Raw genomic sequence first — 23,754 nt, 5'->3', positions numbered from 1 at the left:
AACCCCCAGAACATGGCCTTCTAATGCTTAAAGGTTGTAAAAAACACTAGGGTGGGCGAAAAATTATTTAAAGAAACGGTACATAAATACATAGAAGAACAAGGAAATGTTCACAGGATATGGCTAAGAGATGGAAATAAGAGTGGGCCACAAGCTGAGCCACAAGATATGGTGGTGCAACACCTCAATTCAGGTTCCAAGGTCTGCAAAGCTCCTCCTGGCCTCCTGCAGCTGGTGTAATGTGGCCCTGGGCACGAGCAGGGCTGTGGGAGGAGGAAGTGCATGATGGCTGGTCAGATAAATGTTCCTGCCCACTTGTTCCTTCAGCTCTTTAAACTGCAGTACAAAGTTACTTTTGCACTTCACCTCTGCACACAGAGGTGCTCCTGGCAGGGTTTGCTCCCGAGCAGGCAAGTGAAATGGTTGCTTCTGGGTGAAGGGGAGGGGGCAGAAGGCACCCCATAATCAGGACTGGCATTGCCCCTAAGTACCATGTTCCCCACTACACAGTGCAGCACTTGTCCCCTCCAGCACTGCCTGCACTTTGCTGTCTCTAGGCTGCTCAGGTCACCTCAATCACAAGGTGGTTTAATGCCACAGAATGGTGAAGTGGCTCAGACACTGAGATTTCCCTGCTGCAGGCTTGGGACAGTCATGATGTTCCTGGACAAGCAAGTCCAGAGCACCTGTCCTCACCATGGTGACCGAGCACAGCAGTGCTGCTGACCCCTCAGGAAAACTTCACAGGTAAGGGTCACCCTGTTGCTTCCCTGGGCTCTCTCTGGACAATTATAAGTCCCAGGGGCACTGTGGCACTGACCCCAAGAGATGCACCAAGATGAAGCCAATGGCTGCACACAGTGTTTCCCTGCAGAGCTCAGTGCCACAGGACATTGTAGACCCCAGAAGTTCACTAGGGCAGGATGGGATGCCTGCATGCAAAGCAAGCTTGTTCAGAATTAATCAATGAAAAACTGTGTTTGTGTGCATGGAGGAAAACCTGCAGTGTTTGCTTTAAGAGACAACTTTACACTTCAGGTTTTAAGAAATTAGGATCATCTCCACACCTTCTACTGCTCCTTGTGCCATCACAAGGGAATGACAGGAGGGACTGGGGCCAGACTGAAGCTGAGCTAGAGGACTGCTGCACCAAAGTAGAGCAAAAAGCTTTGTAAAAAATGGCAGGTGGCCAGAGCCTCTCCCATGAGAGCAAAAGGAAATTAATTCCTTGTTGGCTACCCACCTATCAGCACCTCTGAGATAACTTCATCAATGAGATGTGCTCAGTACCTGGGCATAACTAATTACTGCTCCACTCCAGCTTCAAACCTCCTTCCCACTGCAGTTCCCTGGGATGGCATGGTTAGTTTGCAGGGGTCATGCAGTGGTCACCCAGTGAGGTCTCTCCACTGCCATGGGCCTTCTCCAAAGCCATCTTCAGGCCAAGGTCAGCCAGAAGCCCTGTGTTTGGAAGAGGCTGACTTGGGTGGGAGGAAAGCACCAGGGAACTGCAGAAGCAGAGCTGTCACCCCAACTGCTCACACCTGCTCTGCTCCAGACACATCTTCTGTCACTCTGTTCTGGGGTGGGGGCAGGCAAGGACATGGGAATTCAGTCAGGGAGGAAGTGCAGAAGCAAAGGACAAGAGCTGTTAGGGACAAATGCTTTAATGAAGAACTGAGTGAACAACAAAGAGAAGCATTTAATTTGATTTTTTTCCCCCTTCCATTTTTTTCTTTTTTTGGTGCATCCTCCACAAGGAAGGTGTCTGGTCCTCTCTATGCTCAGTCTCTGGCAGCCTTCACAGCCATTCATGCAATGATCAGCCCCACAGGGGAAACACCCTCACTGACAGCCCTAGAGTGACAGTATTACAGCCTCCACCCCATGCCACTTCCCCCATCTCTCTTATCTGTTAGTGCCTCATTGCCAGTTGCAAACAGAGGGGTCTTGAGCCTCAGCTGGCGCAGCTCTTTAGAGTCCTTCCATACCTGCTTTCATCTCCCCTCCCCAAACCCCATATTTTCCATTTTAGCTGCCACAAGAGTTGTTTAATTCCTGTGCATTTGTAATGAACTGCATGTGACACCTGCTAGCCCAATTAAAAGGGAAAAAAGTAATCCATGGCTGCTGCTGCCTGCCTGCAACATTCCCTAATGTCACACAGGACTAGGGATACCTAATCAAGCCTAAGAGGAAGCAGGGCTAGTTGGCCAGGGGCATCCACATTCTGTACTTCTCCAGCTTGTTTTAGTGAGTAGTGGCATTTTGGCAACTGGGGGTGACTTTGCTGGGAGATCAAGTGATGTGGGCACCTGCACTGGGGTGCCCAGGCTTGTGTCTGGCAGGGCAGGCACAGTGCCCAGCACTTTGAGGCAGCTGTGGGCATCTTGCTGCAGTAATGGGATCTTCGAGCAGAGCTGAAGGAGATGAGAGCTGATTTCCAGGCAGGTGCCTTCCTGGAGGGAAGTGATTTAAGAGCTCTCATTCTCTACCCTCTTCCTACCAGTATTTGGCCTGTCTTATTGAAATTCAGCTTAGGCAGCTGCTCTTTTTACAGGTGTTAATTTCAGCAAAGTGTCAAGAAATCCCCAGAGATGATGCTATTTACAAGGCACGAAGATGGCACAGAGCTAGGTTTTATCTGGTGTCACCAGCATTTCAGCCCCTGCTGCCGCTTCCTTCCTCTCCCATGAAGTCCTGCAGGAAGAGGAAGGCAAGTGTGAGGCACCAGGCACTGCAGGTTTGTTGTACCTACAGCCCTTCTAGGAGCAGGGGATGAGAGGATGGGGCAGGCTGAAGGCAGCCAGTTCCTGGCAGAGACAGCAGCCATGTGAATGTTAGACTAACCCCCAAGAGGAGCTGGACCCTGCCAGGGGAACCAAAGCCACAGCTTGCTCTGAGCCTGGGTGCAGGCAGGGAATCTTTGTAACACTCAGGAGGAAGGGGAGCAGTTTTGCATGGGAGAGGTACCTTTTTCCATCACAATCACCTGCAAAAAGACAGCCCAAGGATGCAGTAGGGAAAATACATCTGGGTAGGCAAGCTAGAGAGAAATGAGCAGCAGAGAGGGACCAACTGAACTTGGCTCAGCCTGTCAGTCTGTTCCTTAACACAGGCCCCACCCAGCAAGAACTGTCATTAGCTGGGTCTGGGACTTCTCAACTGGAACTTGAAGAGGTGCACTGCAGAGCTGGCTGCACAGCTGCTGTAGGTACATAGGGCTGGAGGCTCCTGTGAGCACTGGAGGGTTTGTACAGTCACAGCTGAGTGGGAAGGGGCAGGGTAAGAAACATCTCACTCCATGGCTGTTCCTTCCTGCCACCAGCAGCAATTCATGCTGGGAAATGTGCAGCTGGGATAATAATAAGCAGGCATACCAAGGGACCAATAGCTCTCAGCACTCTCAGGGCGGATGCCCAACAAATTATTCTCCTCCAGGGCAAAACCAGCTATATTCTATTAATGATCCCTGATACATTGCCCAGTTGCTGCATCCTTGCTTGTGGCAGCAATGGCACGAGAGTCTTTAATAGACATCATTGTCGGGTTTCTGCAACTCCCATCATGGACAACTAAATGTCTTCTGTGTCTGTGCTGGGGGAAGGGACTGATGGAGACCTGAAGCAGGTCCCTACAGCAGAGCTCAGGCTCCCTCCCTGTAAAGGAGAGCCTGGAGGCGTTATTTAATAACAATCAAATGCAGCAGGCTTTATAGAATTCCTGACAGCCTCACAATGCCCACAGCTGCTCTCTCCCCATCACCTGGCAGGGATGCTCCTGCTTTGTGTTGGAGCACTTGAAGCATGGGCTGGCTGTAGGCTGCCTTAATGCATTTCCCTCCACAGTAGAGGGGAGCCTTGCTGCTGCAAGGGCATGGCAATTACAGCACTGACGTGTCCCATGGTCTGTGGGTGCCCACTCCCTGTGTGTGCCTCATTTCCTTTAGAAAAGGACAGAGCAGAGGGAAAGTCTGACAGTGTGACCAGGGCACAACTTCACCACTCCACACCAGGGTCACAGCAAGGTGTTTTGAAATCTCACTATCTTTCAGAGAATCGGTTGGTATTTTTTTGGTCCTGTACCCTGATGTCTGGCTTGTATTTCCCTGCATCCTTCACTAGCCCAGGCCACCCCTGGGTAAGCTCACACCCTTCAGCCTCGGTGGGAGCCAAACACACCCTGCCTGGGCTGTACGGGCCTGTGGGGATCTCCTGGCTGGCTCTGCTTAAGCTGGAATGACCTTGGGGCCACAGAGCCCCAAAGGTGACTCTCAGGGGCTCCTCCCCAGGAGCCATCCCTGCAGGAACAGGGGCTCTCCCCAGAGTGGGTCAACATGTGGCTCTGGAAGGGGGGCGAGGGCTCAGCAGCACCCTGCCCAGCCCTAGGGCTGCCCGGGCAGCACAGACCTGTCCTGAGGGACCTTCCCCACATCCAGGGCCCGGAGGTGTCCCTTCCTCCATTATTCCCACCCTGCTCGGGGAACAAGAAGGAGAACTCTGTGGGGAACACGCATTCTCCCTTTCCCCTGGCCAGCCCTGCTCTCATCTGCCCTTTCCAGATGGAGCGAAGCCCATTCTGCAACTCCCACCGCCCACAGCCAGTGACTCACAGGGATGCTGGTGCCTCATCCGGGCAGTGCTGCCCCAGAACGCACCTCCCGGCCGGGAAACCTGCCCAGCCGCGGGGAGAAAAAACCCAATCCCGGTGTTCCTCGGAGCCACGGGCAGCCGCGGTGGATGGGAGCTGCGCGCCTGGCTGGGCCGGCCCGGCCCCTTTAAGGGAGGGAGCGCTGCTCGGAAATTTGTGAATGGCTGTCCCCGCCCCCGCCGCGCGCGCCGCCCGCCCGGCCAATCAGCGCGCGTGCCGCAGGCCCGCAGGCGGCGCACCGGGACCTCTTAAAGGCGCACTGCCGGCACCCGCCCGTCCCCTCACGGCCGCTTCGGAAGCCCCGAGGTGACCTTCAAAGCGGGTCCCAGCCCGGAGGAGGAGCCGCCTCTGAGGCACAGGCACACCCATGCCTTCCTCAAGAGTGACAGGCTAGCAACACAAGCCCTGGAGGGTGGATGGTGCTGAGGGGTGATGGGCCAGTTTCCCTCACCCTGACTTCAGGCCTTGGACACGGGCTGGTTAGTTCACAGGGAAAGGATATCCACAGTGGCCAGAGCACACAGCTGGGCTGAGTTTCCCCCAAGGCCATGAGCTGCCAAGCCATGGTGTGAGGGAGAGCAGGCAGCTGGGAGAGCTGTTCCATCACCTTACTCTTGTTCTAGGCCAGATCAGCAGCACTGAGCGCTCCCACAGCGGCGGTGCATTAAGCTTACGAAATCTTCCTGCAGAAACACCCCACGAGCCTCAGCTGTGAAAAATCTACCCATGCACAGAGGGGAAATGGCTGTACAGCACATGCCAAGGGGAGGCAAGGAGGGAATGAACAATGGGATTGCAATAAACTCAGCTCCAGGTCCAGGTTCAGCCTGGCCTCTCCCTGCACTGCAGTGCAGTGCCCCCTCCTTGCTCTGCCACAGCTCCTCCCTCAGCCTGCTGTAGCCCAGGCTGTGGAATGATCTGGTCTAAAAATACCCCTCAAAAGGGGGGGACAGCCTGACAGGACATTGCTGTGTTTCCTGGACACGTGCAGGTGGGAAGCTGGTTGTGAGGCTGGGGAAGCGATGTTGGCCAGGCAGAATGGTCTCCATGCCAGTGCTTTGGGCACAGGCATTGGTGTACCTGAGCAGTGCCAGCCCCTACAGCTATCCAGGTCACAGACTGCAGGAGGCCTTTGCCTGAACCTCAATACTTGGAATCATTTTTAGGTTCGAAGGCAGCGAGACTCCTACAAGGTGCTTTATACCTGCAGGCTGCAAAGCTCTGGCAGGTGCTGCCCTGGGGGCAAATCCTTGCTTTCTGCAACAGGGCAGAGACTTGCTTGAAATGCTGCCACTGCTGCAGCCACACAGTTTAACCCTCCCAGAGCAATCATAGCAAGGCAAGAGGAGTCAGCATACAGCAGAGAGCACCTTTCCAAGGGCTCATGCTTGGATTCAAAAGAGGGATGATTTCCAAACCCACGCTCACTTACTGTCCTCCCCCTCTACTTCCCCTAGCTCCTACCAATGCAGAGGATAATACATCTCTCAGCATAGCTTGATACTGATCCTCCAAATCCTAAAGACCATAAACCTTCATGAGCAGTTATCATGGCTGCTCTATTTATAACAGTGCCAGTACTGCCTCTGCCACCAGAATCCTGATCTCTGTCCAGCCTGATGCCATTAAGATGCAGTGACATTCTCCCAGCTCCAGCACTCCAGATAGAAAGCTGGCCTGCCAGGCTCTGCCTTCAAGCTTGGTTTGTTTCTTTAAAAATGGCAAGGAATGCTGATTTGTTTTGTAGAAATGCACCTGAGGGATTTGTCCTTACCCTCCTGAGATGCTGGGGTGGCTGTGAGGGAGAGTGGAATGTGGATGGGTGTAGGAGAAGGTGGCATATCCCATACTCTGGCTCCACATTCCTGAGCCCCTGGTGGGTCTGTGCTACAGGAGACAGGCTCCAGAGCTTTGCTGTGGTTGCAGCAGGAATATGGTCAACCACCTGACAAGGCAAAGCAGGAAAGGAGGAACCTGGGTGCTGCTGTGTGGACCCTGCATCAGCACATTTGGGAAACTTGACGAGCAGAGCAGAGACCCAGCAGAGGCAGTGCAGTGGCTCACTGAGCTCCTGGCCAAAGCACTGATGATCGAGGCACTGATCAGGCCCCATCCTGCTGGAGACGGTTCTTGATTTCAGAGCTACACATGAAACCCATCAGTGTGAATCTCAGTGTGCAAGTTGCTCCAGCAGCTGTATTCCCTTGGGCAAAGGCAGACACAGACACTACATGGAGGCAAAGCTGAAGCACTGATCTGGAGGGAGGATGGATGGACTCCAAGCCTGTCTGAATGGCTCTGGATCACTCTCTGTTGCACTCCTCAGAGCCTCCCCCTCACTGTTCCCTTTCTGCCACTGCACAGGGAGAGCTGCATGCACTCACACCATCAAAATTCCTTTGAAACAGTGACAGTAACTTGGGAGAACGGAGACACTGCATCCATTAAGATTTTCCTATGGTGCACAGCCTTGTGTCTGCAAGTCTCTTCCTTTTGCTGCTGGTTTTAGACAAAAAGTCCCCAAATAGAGTAGAAATAGGTGACCATGCATGAGATTTTGGTTTTACAGCGTGGTGGCTCTACTGACTTCTTTATTCTTTGCTGAAGCTAGATATTGAACTGGGAGAACTGAAGTCAAAGCATGCTCATCTCTTCAGCAGGAATAGTAAGAGCCTCTAGTAAAGCTGAGGCCATTCAACCCCAAAATGTCCACTGAAGTGACAGCTCTTAGTGACACAGCCTTGCTGACACCCCCTTTGAGCAGCAGCATCCCTGGGACACAGGCAGCTGGCCCAGCTAGGTGCCCCTGCTGTGCAGGGCTGATGTGTGGTTCAATCTCTGCTTGTATCTACAGGCAGACACCCTCTTGAGTTCAGCATTTTGGCTTTTGAGCCAAAAATTGTGTTTGCAATGTCAAAACACAAAATTGCTGGAGAGCATCTGAATGCCCTGAAGTGACCTTTAGGCACAAAGAGGCTCAAGCAACACTAGCAGCAGCCTCTGGGCTGGGGGTCGCTGCTTTTCTCCTCTGCTTCTCCTAAAATGCTCTCCCTTTTGCATGGGGATGCAATGGCAAGGGGGGAGTTGCCCCAGGAGCTGGTTGCTTCTGTGATCCCATTGCTTGAGCTTCAGCCCCTTTCTGGGATTTTGGAGTTGCAGGGCCGATGCTGATGTGCTCAGGTAGAGATAAAGCAGTGGCCTGGCAGAGTCTGGCCTTCAGCAATGGCTTCAGCTGCCTGCACAGTCAGCCCACAGAGAGGCCATGGCATGGTGGGGACAGCAGGGCACACCAACCAAGCAACCTGACAGGGGCTTCTTGCCGGGGCTGCATTCATTGTCTGACATTCACCCGCATCTGAGATCTGCTTCATTTCCCTGACGCTCCACGCAACAGCAAACAGCTCCTTGGTGCTTCCCCTCGCCTGTATCGCAGAGAAAATGGAGAGCGTGAGGCTGCAGCCAAGCAGGGAGCGGGGAGTTCAGTCGGCATCTCTGCAGCTGCACATCTGCCACACGCCCAGCCCATGCTGACCCGCTGCTCTGGCAGGCAAAGGGGCACAGCACGGGAACGCCCTTGGGCCTGGCCAAAGGCACACCGGGAAAGAGGAAAAAACACTCGAGAGAAGGACGGGAGGAGCAGACAGCCGGTCGCCGCGCTGGCGGCACAGCTTGCCTTTCTCTGTGGGATGCCCCAGGGAGCTCCATGGACCTGTCTGGCACTTGAGCCGTGGATTACGGGACAGAGGGATGCATCTTCTTCCTCAGGAGGTGCAGCAGAGAGGGCTCCTAACACCCTGCCAGGGCGTTTCTGCCGGAGCTGTGTCCTCGCTGGGACGCAGGGAGGGGGACTGGGACATTTCTGGCCTCAGGGCTGAAGCACAGACTGTACCTGTCACGCTGCGGGCACGCTCTGAGGCACCGCACACACCGGGAGCCTGCCGGAGCAGCAGTGACCCCTGCCAGCGAGGTTTCTTATTCAGCGGCGATTTCAGAGCACGCATGGAATGCAGCCTTGCCTGCGCTCTCTATCGTATCAGGACCTGCTGCTGCTCCGTGTCAGCTGTCAGGCTGAGCAAGGGCAGAGCTGTGGCGCTGGCGTCGGGCAGCACAGCCTTGGCAGACGGGAGGGATGCGCGGGCTGCAGGAGGCGGAGGGCGGCGGTGACAGCGATGGAATCGGAGCGGCTGCAGAGCCGCGCTGGGAAGCAGGAGAGGGTGGCAGGGGAAGAGCAGCGCTTCCTCGCAGGCGCAAAGCTCTGCTCATCAGCGGCATTGTTCCTCTTTCATTTATCTTTACAGCTGGCTGCTCCCTGCACAGAGGATGAGAACGGCGTTTACAGAGAGCAGCAGCCTCCTTGGCAGCCTGGGAGCGCAGGCGAGTGGCACCGGCCACAGGAGCATCCTCTTCCCGCAGCACATGCACATAGCCCCGAGCAGCCCTGCTGAGGCAACCACAGGGCTCGGGAAACGGTTGAAATGAAGGAATCAGCAAATAAAACCCCACAAGCCCCAGAACGCAGGCAGGATTGTGCCTCTGTTAGCCTAAACAGGGCATTTTATCTGGCAAAGTCCCTTTGCTCTTGCCCCGTTGAGGGTTGAACATCCATTTTCCCACGGAGGGATGGTTTCAGCCCACTAAGCCTCAACAGGAAGCACATGTTGTTGATGTATTTACCAGCACCTCTTCCTTTGCAGCAGCCATTTGCACACTGCAAGGCTCCTCAGAGCACACCCATAACCTCGCCAGCAAGCAGAAATTTCCTGTTCCTGGAAGCATTTGTGTAGAGAGGCCATCTATTTGACATTCATCTTCCTGGCTGAAGCAGGTCATGGCAGCTTTTGCTCTGTTAACAATGCCGTGGAGAGCTGCAGGCAGAGGAGAGGACAGAGCCAGGGCAACAGGAAACTTATTTACATTGATGGATGCAGTAAGAGAATTGCACTTACTTCAGGTGGGAAAAGCCAGTTCATCATGTTGCCTGTTATCAGTGGCAGGGTGTCCACTAGAGCTCTTGTTCCTGGGCTGATGGTACCAGGGTGGCAGCTGGTGCTCCCCTGCCCTAGCATTAACTATCACCTATTATAAAATCTTCCCTGGTTCTTCCAAACGCAATTTGCCATCTCAGGTATTTTTTCTGAAACCCACTTTGGAAATGCCTGTGGCAAAAAAAGCACACACTGAAGGCTGGAAAGCAAGAAGTCCCCACGGAGTAGGGCAGGAGCTGGCTGTGTAGGTGCTGTCCAGCCCTGGTGCTGTCCTGCATGCTGTGGCTGTTGAGAACTGACACGGGATGTGATGCTGGCAGGACATGAGGTGTCCTCAGTGCCTTCATGCAGGAGTGAAGGATGAGAAACAGGGCCTGTGCTGAGGTCCAGCAGCACAGCCTGCCCCAGGCACCTGATCCTGTCTCATGGGGGACTGCTGGAAATGCTTCCCTCTGTCAGGGCAAGGCCTGTATTCAGCAGTGAAGGTGACATCCTGGGGAAAGGCTCACCACTGTGACAAAGGATTTTGCATCCCAGCACAGGGGCTGCTGCAGAGGAGCTCTGCTCAAGCCTGCAGCTTTCCAGCACTGCTTGGCTCCAGTTTTCAGGAAAGCTGCTGGGTTTCTGCAGAAAGCCAAGTTTCAGGCAGGACTACAGGCATGGCAATACCTGGCACTGAACACTACCATCCCCACAGCTTTTCACCTCCAGCTCCCTGCTCTGCCTGCAGCCATGCTGTGAAATGACCATCCTCTGGGATGAAGGAGGTTGCAGATGAGAGCCCTGCCAGGGCACAGCCCTTCCAGAATCCCAATCTGCCCACCCAGGTCCCCACTGTTCCTCCCTCTCAGGGCAGTGAGCCCCTGCTTGGGGCTGGCAGCTGCAGCCCCTGCAAATGGGTGACCCCTAAAGCTCCAGCACCTGGCACCAAGGACTGGCCCCAGGCTGACACAGGCTAGGAAAGATGGAGGCTGAAAAGAATGACAGGAATTATTTCAGGTCTGGAACAACCTGCCTCAACAGTGAGCGAGTGAAGAAGCCAATCTGTTTAGTTTATCTAAGGGAAAGTTAAGAGGGAACTTAGATGCATCTATAAATACCTACATGTTGGGAACATTTCTGATTGCCAAGGTCCTTCATCCTAGCAAACAAAGGCAGCAAAATTTCCTGGTGCTGGGAGCTAAACCAAGAGAAATACAGGCTAACAGTAAAATAGAGATTTTTAACGTGAAGGATAAATAACCATCAGGCAGGCCAGGCCAGGGACAGAGCAGATTCTCTATTGCATGAAGCCTTAAAATCAAAACTAGATGTCTGCTGCTAAAGGAGACATTGCAACTCAGCCAGACATTTGGGGCTGGATGCAAGAGCTGCTGTACTTCACAGCCTGGGACAGTTAGGAAGAAAATCCCTTAAAATCACAACAGAATCTGTTCCCAATTGCTCAGGCTCTCACCCCCTCATGGGTTTTGCCCTGTGACTCCCCTGTGGTGGTGGTTCCCACCCACTGGCAAATGGAAATCAGCAGCCAAGCTCATCTTCTTGTCATATTCAGAAAACCACTGTCTCGCCCTTCAAAAACTGCTAAAGATATGGTGAATGATTGAAAATGTAGAGAGAAACAAGAGAAGAGGAGAAATTAAACAGTAAGAGAAAAAAAAATGGGGTGTTACCCATTTTATTGCAGTCCAGAAAAAGAAGGCAAACATTTAAAAAAGGACAGAAAAGAGGCAGTGCAATTTTTGTATTTAAAATACTTTGGAAGAAGACTTAGACTTAGCAAACAAGCATTATTTCAAACTTTGCCAAGAAAAACAACATTTTCATATAATTTTAAATCTGTGGTGAGCTCCATTCTTTCTGGCCACTTCATCCTTCCCAAAAGTGCATTTTGCCCTTCACTCATCCCTGAAACTCCCCTCAAATGCGTAGCCCAAACGATTTTCTTTTACCAGGTGGCGGCTGAGCTTTACGATGCACATCCAAATAAATGGTGTTTCCAAGTAAATAAGACAGCAGAGAAAAGCTCCCGGGAAGCTGAGGAACGGACCTGCTATTTAAGAGCTCGGAGAAAAAAAAAATATGGAAATCTGCAACGTGGGAGCGTGCCAGCGCTGGGGGCGAGAGGGACGGGCCTGGGAGCACTTCCAGCTCCACGCAGCCTCTTTGTTCCTGCGCCACATCCACCTGCCCTCCGAGCCCTGGGGGCTGACACGGGGCCACGGCAAGTGCTAACGCAAGGGGATGCCTGCAGTGCCATCCAGCCCCTGGCACAGGTGAGCTCCACGTCCTGGTGTGAGCCAGGAGGATGCAGTGCCACACCAGGGGAGGGAGGTGCCATCCCCGCGGCGCTGTCCCCTCAGTGCCCGGCGCTGTCCCCTCAGTGCCCGGCGCCGGCAGGGCTGGAGGGGGCGTGGGGCGCACGCAGGCTCACCTGGGGCAGGGTGCAGAGCTGGGGGCTGTGAGAGCTGAGCACCAGGCTGCAGACACTGGCTGGTGCCTCTGTCCGCCGAGCTGTCACCCTCACCAGCCGTGGCGGTGTCCCTGCAGTGCTGTCCCCAGCTGCCGTGCCGAGCCTCTGCTCACGGGCCCAGGAGCAGTCCTGAAACGAGACAAGAGGGGGACATGTGGGTAGGGCAGCCCAGCTGCTTCCAGCCTCTCCACTGCTGCTGGAAGGGCCAAAATGAGCTTTTCCTCATGCAATGGGAATAGTGCCTTTGACAGACATCCCTCCTCTCACAGCCTGCCTGGCACTGGCCCCAGGGCCAGCAGGGTCACTGCAAGCAGTGGTGGAGGTTTGCTGGCCCGAGACTCTGGGACTGTGCCATTGCTGGGCTGCATTTCGTGTTTCAGCTCAAACACATTTTTTTTGAGAAAGGAGGAGGGTTGTGATGGTGTCAGTGGCTTGGGCCGTGTTCAGTGCAGTTCATTTGTGCTTTTTTCATCCCTCTTACAGACAGGGCACGGTGGAGGGAGCAGGGGGACCGCTCACACCAGCTGTGTAAGGCCCACAGTTGCTTCCCTGCTTGTTTCTACATCAATTTTTCAATGTCCTTATCCAATGTCACATCTCCTTGGAGATTCACAGACTGGCCTGGCTACAGAGACTGGTGGCTACTACCAGCAGAGTTCACTGTTGGCTGGATCAAGGCTACAGGACATCCAAAAAACCTAAAGCAGGATCCCACTGCTTATGGCATAACAGCACCAAAAATTTGTTCTTAAACACATACTAGAGTTTCAAGTTTGACTTTAGAGGGACTGACAATGTGAACAGGGTCAAGAAAAAATGGGACTAAAGCAGTTCCTGAGTCAGAGGAACACAAATATCTCCTGTAGTGATTGTGGGCTGTTTTGTCCTCCTTTTTCTTGATCCCCAAACTCCTTTAAAGTGTTCTTCCTTAGATGATATCATTCAGCTCCATCTTTCCTGTGTGACAGTTAAATTTGGAGTTCCCCCAGGTATATGATGGGAAGCCACTTCAATCTGTGAGGCAAAAAACAGTGTTTATCTGACAGGGTTATTTCACTGAAAGGAGGAACCCCTGATTTTTTTTCATTTTTGCACAAGTGTATCCCTAGATTAGGGAGATCTGACAGCATCCCATGGCAGGGCAGTGAGTGGGGGATGCTCAATTCCTGCCTCTCCACCTGGTGCTGTATCTTTTAGAAGGCTGCTGAAAATTTAAGAGAATGCAACTAAGAGAGATATAAGTTATCTGAAAGCTGGGAAAAAATCCTGAAAAGGGAAACTTGAAAAACTCAACCTACTTCACTTATCAAAAGTGGCTGGATCAGAGAGCTGAAATGCCTCCGTGTGAGACATTTGGGAGAAATCCCTCCATGGGAGCGTCAGACAGGAGCAACTAATCCAGCTGCAACTGCAGAGCAGGAGCCAGAGCTGGAGCTGGAGCTGTTCACATCACCAGTAATTCAATTAACACTTGTGAACCAGAGAGGTTGCCTCATTAATGAGACAAGCTATCACAGAGAATGTGTGGGAACAGCCTGGCTGTGAGCTGGGCAGGCTGTGGTGGCCAGCAGGCTGCTGTGCCCCTTGAATCCCTCTCAGCACAGGAGTGTGCAGGGTCTGGCCCTGCAGCAGAGGGTGGCTCTTACCTCAGGTATGTTTTGGGGCTCTCTGGGAGTGACTGTGGAGCTGGATTCACTGGCCCCAAGCTGCTGCCTGGCTGTGCCATGATGTGCATCCAGGCTCGGAGACTGCACGGGTGCAGAGCGCAGCGTGAAATCATAAAATTCATGGATATCTGCAAAACAGCAGGAGAAACATCCTCAGGATTGGGAGGCAGCCTCTGTGGGGTGCAGCACCTTCTACTTCCACTCTGCCCCCAGGGTCTGAGCCCTTTGTGAAAGGCTGGCACCCTGGGAGAGGGCTCTGCCCATCCTGCTCTCCTCCAGGCTGTGCCAGCCCCAGGCATGGTGGTCTGTCCCTTCTGCTCTGAAAAGCCTCCTGCACCAGGCAGCCCCTGCATGCCTGCCCTGATGCTGATGTGCTATTCCCTCCCCATCCCTGACCCCTGGCCTGTGAAGGGGCTCCCTTCCCAGGGGGACAGGCAGAGAAGCCACAGGGCACTCAGTGTACAAGCTCTAGAGCTGATGACTACAGCTCTGCTAACCCAGATCCCTCCCTGGTATCTCCCCTCCTCCCACCTAGCACAATGCAACCTGCACACTGCCACAAAAGATACTCTCATTCTGGGTTCCAAGAACCTGAGTTTGCTGCTGTAAACCACAGCTGGTCTGGAGAGAGGTATGAAAATGGGGTATCCCAGCCCTCACTACTCCAGAGACAGTTATGGGGTGAGAGTGGGACCTGAGAGCAGCTGCCCAGGTATAATTTCAGAGAGGCTCTCTGGAACTCCCAGACTCCCTCCTACCCCAGCCAGGAGAATTTTACCCTCTCCAGGTCACACACAGAGGATTCCAGGGAGCAGAAGGGCTGCAGTGGGCTCTGCTCCTCCCTAAGGAAGCTCCCACTGCTGCACACTCAGGCAGCTACTGGCCCCTGGCAGCCCCAAGTTATCTCCAGAGCCAGCACCTCCAGAGTGGTCAACATATCCACTGCAGAAGTGTTTAATTTCAAAAAGGAAACTACATCAGAAATGAGAACTTGATTTTATGAAAAAACTGAAATGGGTAACAAAAACTTCTGGGAAGCTTTGAGCCTACTTAGTGAGACCCACTGGGACATCAGAATAGACATGAAGTGCCTGGCTGGAGGATACTGTAAAGGCAAAAGGGAGGAAAGCAAGGCTTGACTGCAGAGGAAGAGAGGCTCTTGAAAATGAGAAGATATTAATCTAAACTGCTGAAGCTGCATCTAAATGAAAAAACCAGAATGGATGGTAAATGCTGACAGGTTAAAGGTAAAGTTCCAAGAGGTCGGCCAAAAAAGTTTGCTAAACGCCTTCCAAAAGCCATAAAAAGAGCAATAAATCCCTTCAAGCACCTGGGAAACAGGAAGCCTGGCAGAGCCGGCAGGGCCAAGAAGTCAAGGCAGCATAAATGAGCACTTGAAGCAGGAAAGGACACAGCAGGAACCTGAGTTCATTTTCTGTACCTGCATCTGCTGTGGAAAAAGCTGGAGTCCTCTTCCATGAGTGACTCGAGGGGCAAGCTGTGGGTCTCAGCTTGAGGGGGATGTGGCCATTCCCATGGCACTCCCTGGGAGCTCATGGATGAAGCACTTCCACTTGCCTTTCAGGCTGTTATTTCTCACCTGAAACTATGCCACACCATGGCACCAGGAGGGGTTAAATGCCCATGTCACAGAGATTTCAACAGGAAATCTGGTGAGCACTGGCAGTGTAAGCATGGACACACTGACCACTGTGCCTGAGGCTCTTCCCCAGGTATAGCAGCATACTCTGCCTAAGCAGAGATATAGCAGCTGGAAATTTTTCTTGCAAGCTCATCAGTGAGGGCCTGAGAGAGGAGGGTCTGCTGAGCAGTGATAAGGCCAAACGAGGAGGGTCTGCTGTTCTTAGTGTTGAAGAACACTGAGACCGACTTGACCAAACTCTCAGACTCCACCACAAGGATGTGCAAGACATGCTCCCTGACTGAGCTGGGAGCAGCAAGAATCATATGGACTCTGTGATATGGAAGTGGGAGTCAGAGTGGTGAGAAGAAGAAACTAAAGAGCTGCTCATGCCTTTTTCAGCACAAAGCATATTTTGCTGATTAAGTCTGATAACACATAATCTAAAAAATGTGTATGACTGATAGTCAATCACTTTATACTACAAAATGCCAGTCACACTTTTGCACAGTGAGGACTTCTATCATACCTCCCTAAGGTTTGTGAAGACCCTCCTCTTAAGTGGGGACACCCCTCAAGGTCACTCCTCAAGGATGAGTCAAAGAGATCTGCCCTTGGTCATTGGTATGGGTGAGTAACATCAATCTCTACTTAATAATTGTTTAGCTGGCTTTAAAATAATCACTTTAATATTGCTTCAAAAACAGTGCACTACACTAGTAGTTATAGCTATCCACACTGTTTAGTAAATAATTCTGATTAAGCTCTTTTTCTTCTCTAATCCTTATCTTTATTGTAATAAATTTAAACAAATCCTTTAATACATTTATATAAATACATTAGGTTTATCATCCTTAATCCTGTAGGACAAAGTTGTATGAAGGTTCAATTACACCTGTATAATCCTTTAGACATATACCATTGACAAAGTCTGGGGCTAAATTGGATCCAGCTGCACCCAAGCTCCTCTCTGAGGATGAGTTTAGAAAGGAAGGGTGTCCTTTCTTCACCTAGTGACTCAACAAGAGGGCTTTTATAATAAACTTTGTCTGAAGCTCCCACTCTGCCCATGACACCACGGATACTTTCAGAGAGCGGGGCTGCATGCCTAGGCACAATTCCCCATCCTCTCCCCCAGCACTTAATCACGTGTCCATGCACTGCAGCAGCACATCCCTGATGCAGATGGGATGAGAGCAGCTTCAACCCTCATCTTCCAGCTCCCAGGGGCTGCCTGGTCTGCTGACCTCCCAGCTGTAGGTGCAAAGCTGACATAAATCTCAGCTGCTGGCAGCCCAGCTGGGTGCCCAAGGGCAGCCCAGCCAGGCTCTGTGGCTGCCCGAGTGCAGGGAGCACCGTGCCACTGCCTGGCATCAGTGCCACCTTTGGAGCTGCTGTTTTGTGTGCACGGGCTCTGTCCTGTGCCCTGGGAGACATGTGGCAACTGGCAATGATAGGAAGAGTGGGAGACCCCAGATGTACCCACTGCACCTGGGGCACCCCTTCAACAGCCCCCTGGCTGCCAAACAGGCTGCTGGCAGCTCCTGATACCCTCCCAAATCAGACACGAGGTCACAGCCAGCACTCAGTTCACAGCCAGAGAAACTGGACTTTGTTTTCATGCTAAAACATCTCTCCCTCTGGTTATAAAAATAATAATTGCGTAACAGGATAGCAGCAGCTTCTGGCTGCATGGATTATGTTGGGAACACACAAAACTTTGCAAGAATGAAAACATGATTTGAACAGCCCCATTGTGGGGGTGTGCTGCTGCTGGCATCCCTGTTTGTCACCCATCTGCTGCAGGAACACAGCCTTGGGCAGCCAAGCTGGCAAGGCACCTGAAGGGCAGGAAACTTGTCCCCTGAAGCAGCCACTCTCCACCTCCAAAACCCTCAGCCCAGTTTAGGTGCTTGCCAAAAGAGAGAATTGTTGCTGGCACAAGGGATTAGAGGAGTTTCAGGATTGGTGGACAGGGTTCAGGCAGCAAAGGACAGAAGTACATTTTAGGACACATGCACGTGGCATTAAGATAATTTAAATATATGCTGGTTTCCCTAATTTCTTATAAACATCACAAATTTCACACAAGTCTGCCTCACCTGTGCACTTTAAGAGCAGCACTACCTGAAAAGCCTCCATAAGAGGACCTTGTGGTAGCAAAAGATGAAGCTGCAAGTTCTGTCTTACAGCCCAGTTTTTCTGTGTGATCACATGTAAATCTGTTCTGGATCTAATAAGGAAAAGTATCTCAAGATTTACAGAAATTAGGATTTTGTAAACAATTTTTTCCTGGTGTTAACATGTCAAAGAAATGTCATTAAATATTTCTATAGCAACAACATATTTGCACTAGTGCAGTGCCCTTGTGCCAGACAGCACATGCACTTCCAGAAAATGACATTTCTTCCCCAATGCATGCACTGTCACCAGCTGCAGCACCACAGATTTACCCCAAGCACAAATCCCAGCCTCACACAAGATCCCCAGCCATGGCCACACTGCCATGCACACCCATGGCTGCCACAGCAGATCTTTTTCAAGAAGGCTGCAAGTTTCCACCCTTGCTATGGGTAAATCTGCAAGAGGATGAGTCCTTAGAGTTGGGAAGTCTCCAGATTCCTCTAGTTTTCCACGCTGGCTCCTGCAGCCACCTGGTGAAGCCATTACCACCATCCCCAGCTGTGCTGTTAGCAAGCAGGTCTTGCTGGGGTTTTGCACCCAGAGAAGCACTACCTGCCCCTCCTTCTGCCTTTACCACATCAGGATGCTCATGAGAAATCTTTTAAAGGCTAAAAGGAGCTGCAGGGGAGGACTGGGGCCCCACAGAGGTCTGCACAGGCACAGGAGAGAAGCTGAGTCCCAGAGGATTTTTGGGAGGAGCTCAGGCCCTTGGGCTGCTGGCAGCTGGGATAGCTGGACATACACAAACCCTGCCTGTCCACCAGCTTCTCCTGCTGCAAAGGGCACAACAGCCCCTTTCAGCCCCAGCTCTGGGAAGGAAAGGTCAGGGAGCTGCTTTTGTGTGCAAGCCCCATCCTCCCCAGCAGCACAAGAGACCAAGCATCTCCCTGAGGGGCTCCACCAAGCAAAGGGAAAGCAGGGCCACCATCACCCCAAGCCAGGCTCCTGGAGCACCCCTTGGCTGATCTGCTTCCTTGCAAGTCACGCACTTGGCTCCAGCGCCTCAGACACAGGGAGAGAGGGGCCAGGAGAAGGGAGCCAGCACAGCCTGTTTTCCCTCTGCACAGCCAAGGAATTTCTTTTGTGCGGAGCAGGGTTTGGCACATTCCAGCGCAGAGCGGCTCCTGCACCGCTGTGCCGTGCCGAGCCAGCCGCAGAACCACGGGGACAGGAGCTGTCCTGGCACAGTGTGCCCCCTGCACAGGCAGCTCCAGCGACAGGGGGTGGTCACAAGAAAGGCTGGGCTGTGCTCAGAGGAGTCTGGCAGAGCATGGTGCATGTGCAGAGCAACACTGGCCACAATCGCAGTGATTGATACATTCAGCCCAACACCAACGCATCCTGGATACAACACAGATTGGGGCTTCTGGAGACCCCAAAGCAGCTTACTCTTGGAAAAAAAACCATGGAAAGTCATATCCCAAGCATTTTTCAGGTGGACTAACTTAGCAAACTCCATGGTGTTTGGCACTGCTGGTAGCTCTGCTATGGCCTGATGCATGTTGATGTTCAAACTCCAATCAGCCCATGTGTGCTCTTGGACAGCATTACCTGCAGGAGCAGGACTGAGGACAGAGATGCACCATACTCACATATTCATCTTCCCCAGGGGCTGGAAAAAAGCAGTGCTGTGTTGATGAAAGGTTGCAAGAGGAGGGACCTCTGCAGGCTAAGGCCTCTCCATAGCCAGAAGCATCTGGCATGGTGTGGGGCAGTGAGACAGCTCTTGCACTGAGCAGTGTCTGTGCTCTCCTGCAAATCCTTCTCCCACACTGAGCCAGCCCTGTGACTCGGAGCAGACTTCAGACACAGACATACTGCCCTCCTGGGAAAAGGAGGGGTGAAAATAAAAATGAAAATAGAAATATTCTGTCACCCTTGCAGTGTTGTTACTGTGCTCCAGTGGGTATGGGCCGTGGACACGAGGCAACCCAGTGTGTGCCAGAAGTGTGTGGCCACAGTGAGCACACAATGTCCATACTGGGACAGAAGAATTCACAAACCTACACTCCAAGGAGAAAGGGGGAGGGAGCCGAGAGGGGGGGCGGAAGTAATTAATGCAAATTCCTAGTTTAGGTAAACACATTGAGAGAAAGGCTTGCTCTGGCACGGGAATTAATATCCTGTTAAACCAGCTGAAAAGGTCACCAGTAAACAAGCGACACTCCCAACACTCCCTCGTGCCAGGGCTGATAGGACAGCAAAGACAAACGGCTGAGAGCAGGGAGCTGGGACTCTGCAGCACCCGCCTGCCAGCGTGCAGCTGCAGCCAGACGTGTTCTCTGCAGCCACTCTCTCTCCACTAACTCTGCACTAACAGCCCCGGGCCTTGGGAAAGCTGCTTTGCTGCCCTCACACAGCCCCAGGGAGCACTGGCCAGCACACAAAAGCAGCCAGGGGTGTTGGGCTAATGTCGGGTTGGTCAAGGTCGCAGCCCTGCTCGGGATCTCTTCCTCCAGGCTGGGGATCATTTAGAGAGCTGGTTGTATAAATTACGAGATAAGAAAGAAAATGTACACTGGCTCCTTCGGTGTGGTGGCCCACCTGCCCTGGGGAGTGCACCTTTGGAACATGTCTCTGCTGCTGCTGCTGACATAGACATTCCAGCACAAGGCCTTTAAAAGGACATGCTGGGACTGAAAGCCTCCAGGTGATGCTCCAACACAAAGAGAGAAAAAAGGATAGAATAAAATTGCTCAGGACACAGCACTCAACTTCATTTTCAGTGAAAAACCTGAAGCACAGAGGAGCTGCTGGCAACTCATGTCTGCAGGCACAGAAGTGGAACTCTGGCTGCAGAGGTGTGAAGAAAAGGTGAGAACTGCCAAGAGAACAGCAAGGGGGAGCACCAAGGCTGAGACAGCCTTGGATCAAAATGCACTGAGAGTGAGCCACAGATGTGGAGCTCTGCACCCTGCGGTCTGGGTCTTCCTCTAAGAGTGCAGAGCCTCTGGGGTGCTTTCCCTTCCTTCCCACCAGGGAAAATGAGCTCTTCTCCCAGGAGGTCCAGGAACAGAAACCACCAGGGCTGCATGGGTTTCCTGAGGCCCACAATGAACAGAATGTAAGGGAGAATAGCAGGACAGTTGAATGTCTTGCACAGAGAAGCTGCATAGTCCAGAAAGACTTCAGTTGCATTTGTCTCAGTCCACATGGAGAACTTTATATAGTGCTCAAAAATGTCATTTTCTTGTGTCCAGCCTCAAGATAAGACTTGCTGTTAAGTCTTGTGTGAAATGGAGCTGGTGGAACAGTGTGTTTCTTACAAGAGCTGGTGGGTTTAAGAACAAGAAAGACCAGAATACCCCAAAGGAGCTTGGGTACATGTTGACTCTTTCTTAAAGACAGAAAAAATTAGTTTTCCTTCCTGGACACACCAGGCCTGCACTGCACAGAGAGTACTCTCAGCCGGGCAAGATCCCTTAGCAGGTGCTGGATAGATCAGGCATGGCCTGATCAAGGTTTTACCCCTTGTCCTCAATCAGCCTGAGGAATGCTGCTCACTACACACGCCCAGTGATTGCAGCCCTGGTATCTCCTGCCTTAGCCCTGGAGGGGAAAGACAGCCCAGCTCCCTGGCATTACACACCATGTGTTTCCACAGAGTGCACTGGTCAGTGCCAGGCTCTGGTGTGGGATCAGGATCCCAGGAGACCCCACTCAACACAAGGCTGCAAGGAGTGCAAAGGACTGCAAGGCAGGGGCTTACCCAGCAGAGCCTGGAAGAGTTCACTTTGGAAGATGTGCGAGACTTTTCCAATGGAAGCTTTTAACTCCTGCTCCTCCGGGGACCGCAGGGTGCTTTGGTATCTGGTCAGAATTTCCACTGCCCGTTCAGTGTCTGCAGAGATGACACAGGAGTAACAAGGCATTAACATTGCAGGATGGAAAGGGAAGGCTCGAGTGCAGCCTAGGATAATGCCTCAAGCTGCCTTCCAGTCTGGATTTTTAAAAGTCAGACAGCCACAAAATCAGCCTCCTTCCACACAGCTGGGAAAGCTAACTCTGCTGAGAGGTACTGAGAGCCCACCGGGGCAGGGACTGGAGGAGAGAGTTCTGCCACCAACCCTGAAAATCAGGGGCTAGAGCCAGATTGACTCAACTCTGAACCCTGTGGCACTGGGCAGCCTGAACACCTCTGCCACCTCCCAGGCACAGGAGCTGTTCAGGAGCTGGACACATTCTGATTGCACAGGGCTATGAATACTACTGCAGGAACTGCAGCCTCCCACATAGGGCCAGATGGCTGCAGCAAAACTGAGCGTAGGCCCATTCACGTAGTGCAAACAGCTCAGCTGCAGGAGTGGCAAAACTTGGTATCTATAGGGTGAAGCATAAGAATTGCTCAAAACAGCAAGCAGCCATGGGTCAGCAGGAGACAAGTGGGAAATGAACATGATGCTTTGGGGCCAGAGGAGATGCTGGTGAGGAGGGGAGCTGGAGGCTGCCATGAAGCAACATTTTGGTTAATGACTAGGCTAGACATAGCTAGAGAAATTCCTGGACCTAAAATAGTGGAGCTGTGATCTCTCTGCCTGAACACCTCCACACTTTTCTGGGCAGCCAGCCAGAGCTACCAGTGCAGCCCCAACCTGAGATGTGACCTATGCCTCAGGCAGGTGGTGAGCTCCTGTGGACCTTGAGACCATCCCTGCCCCATCAGTGAGTATTTCCCTTTGTCACCCAGGCAGACTGCAGACAAAGAGTGTCTGTGTGAGAAGGCAGGGAAGCTGTCCCGCCACTGCTGGAGACTCATCTTTTAAGCCAGGAACTCATGCAGAAAGGATGACCCTGCTCATCACAGGGCTCTTGAGAATTCAGGTCATCAAACAAGGGCGCCTGTGTCTGCTCGGGTACGTGCCACCTGGTGTCCCAGCTCCCCAGCCTCCCAGCTTCTGCTTGGCCGAAAGGGAAAGGGGGTCCTCCTGCCTGTGTCACCAGCCCACACTGACTCACCGTGGGAGCAGAACAGGGAAAGGAGTCTGGGGAAGCGTGAACAGCTCTGACTTGGAGCTGGGCTTCACACTTGCTCCAGATAAGGCAGGGACTTCCTGGAGCTTTATGGCAATCCCCTGCGCTATTACTAAGAGCTTGCTTTTCTGCAAGATAAAACAGCGGCTCCAGACGCTGCCCAGCATACCATAAGCAGGGCTGAGATGTCATTGCTTGGTCATTCCTGACCTTATCGGTAGAACTAAAGAAGCAGATGGAGAGCTAGGGCTCCACTGGACACAAAGACTGCAAACCTGGTGTAAGCTCCCACCGCAGCCCAGGCTGTGCATGCACTGTGCTGACCCCTGCGCTGCTGGCCACTCGTACCTGTGACAGCCAGCTGGAGCAGGGCATTGCTGCCTCCCGATCTGGGGAATTGCTGTGCACCCAGAGCGGCAGAGAGACCACAGGACCCTCCCTACAGCCCGCAGGAAATAGCACATGGAGCGCAAGGCCCATCTCCACGTGCCTCAAGGTGCATACAAGCTTCACTTACAAGAAATCCCTCCTCGCAGAGCCCAAACCCCCATGCCCGCTCTCCTCCCCGCAGCACGCAGGGGAGCTGCGAGCAGAGCATCCCACGGCCACCCACTCTGAGCCTCGGCAGCACAACGTGTCCACGGCCCGAGGAGGGCGTGGAGCGAGGGCTCCCAGTCCTCGGGTCGTAACCCCGGGGTCGCACGGCCGCCCGCGGCGGGGAGCGAGGGCGGGAGCACCGGGCAGGAGCGCGGAGCACCGGGCGCGGTCCCGGCGGGGCAGACACTTGTTGAGCGCGGGGCCGCGGTGCCCCGGCGCGGCGGGCACGGCCGGGCAGTGCGCTCCTTACCTTCCCGGCGGATCATCGCTCCGCCGTGGCCGCCGGCCGCTCCGCTCCGTGCCAGCCCGCGAGCGGCCGAGCCGCCGCCCGCCCCACCCCGGCCCGCCCCGCCCGAGCCGGCCGGGAGCCGCCCCCCGGCGCCGGCACCGCCTCCGGGAGCGCCCCGCCACCGCCGCTGTGCCCCGCGGCAGGCTCGGCCTGCGCCCGCCCGGCAGCCGCCGGCAGGCTCGGCCCGGCCTCCCGTCCCTGCCCGTTGCGGAGGGCCCGGCTGCGGGCCCGGCTCCCCGCGCCGTCGGTAGGTGGCACGGAGGCGCCGCGGAGCGAGCCCGCCCCGGGCCGGTGCC

At 53.4% G+C, this 23,754-nt stretch overlaps 1 protein-coding gene across 1 annotated transcript in view; it reads right to left on the bottom strand.

Moving 5' to 3' along the window:
* The window catches only part of DLG3 (discs large MAGUK scaffold protein 3), a 75,796-nt gene extending 52,115 nt beyond the window's left edge, over window positions 1-23,681 (bottom strand). Inside the window, exons 1-4 of the mRNA XM_079319281.1 lie at window positions 23,420-23,681; window positions 21,311-21,442; window positions 13,755-13,903; window positions 12,070-12,237 (exon numbers count right to left, since the gene is read on the bottom strand). Of these exons, the coding sequence (XP_079175407.1) occupies window positions 12,070-12,237; window positions 13,755-13,903; window positions 21,311-21,442; window positions 23,420-23,435 (465 nt within the window). The 5' untranslated portion in view covers window positions 23,436-23,681. The remainder of the gene's footprint in view (window positions 1-12,069; window positions 12,238-13,754; window positions 13,904-21,310; window positions 21,443-23,419) is intronic.
* Between the last annotated feature and the right edge of the window lie 73 nt (window positions 23,682-23,754).

This window comes from Erithacus rubecula, assembly GCF_903797595.1.
Source record: "Erithacus rubecula genome assembly, chromosome: 15".
Taxonomy (NCBI): Eukaryota; Metazoa; Chordata; class Aves; order Passeriformes; family Muscicapidae; genus Erithacus; species Erithacus rubecula.
Note: the sequence above shows the minus strand (reverse complement) of the source record. Positions and strands in the feature narration are given on the sequence as shown.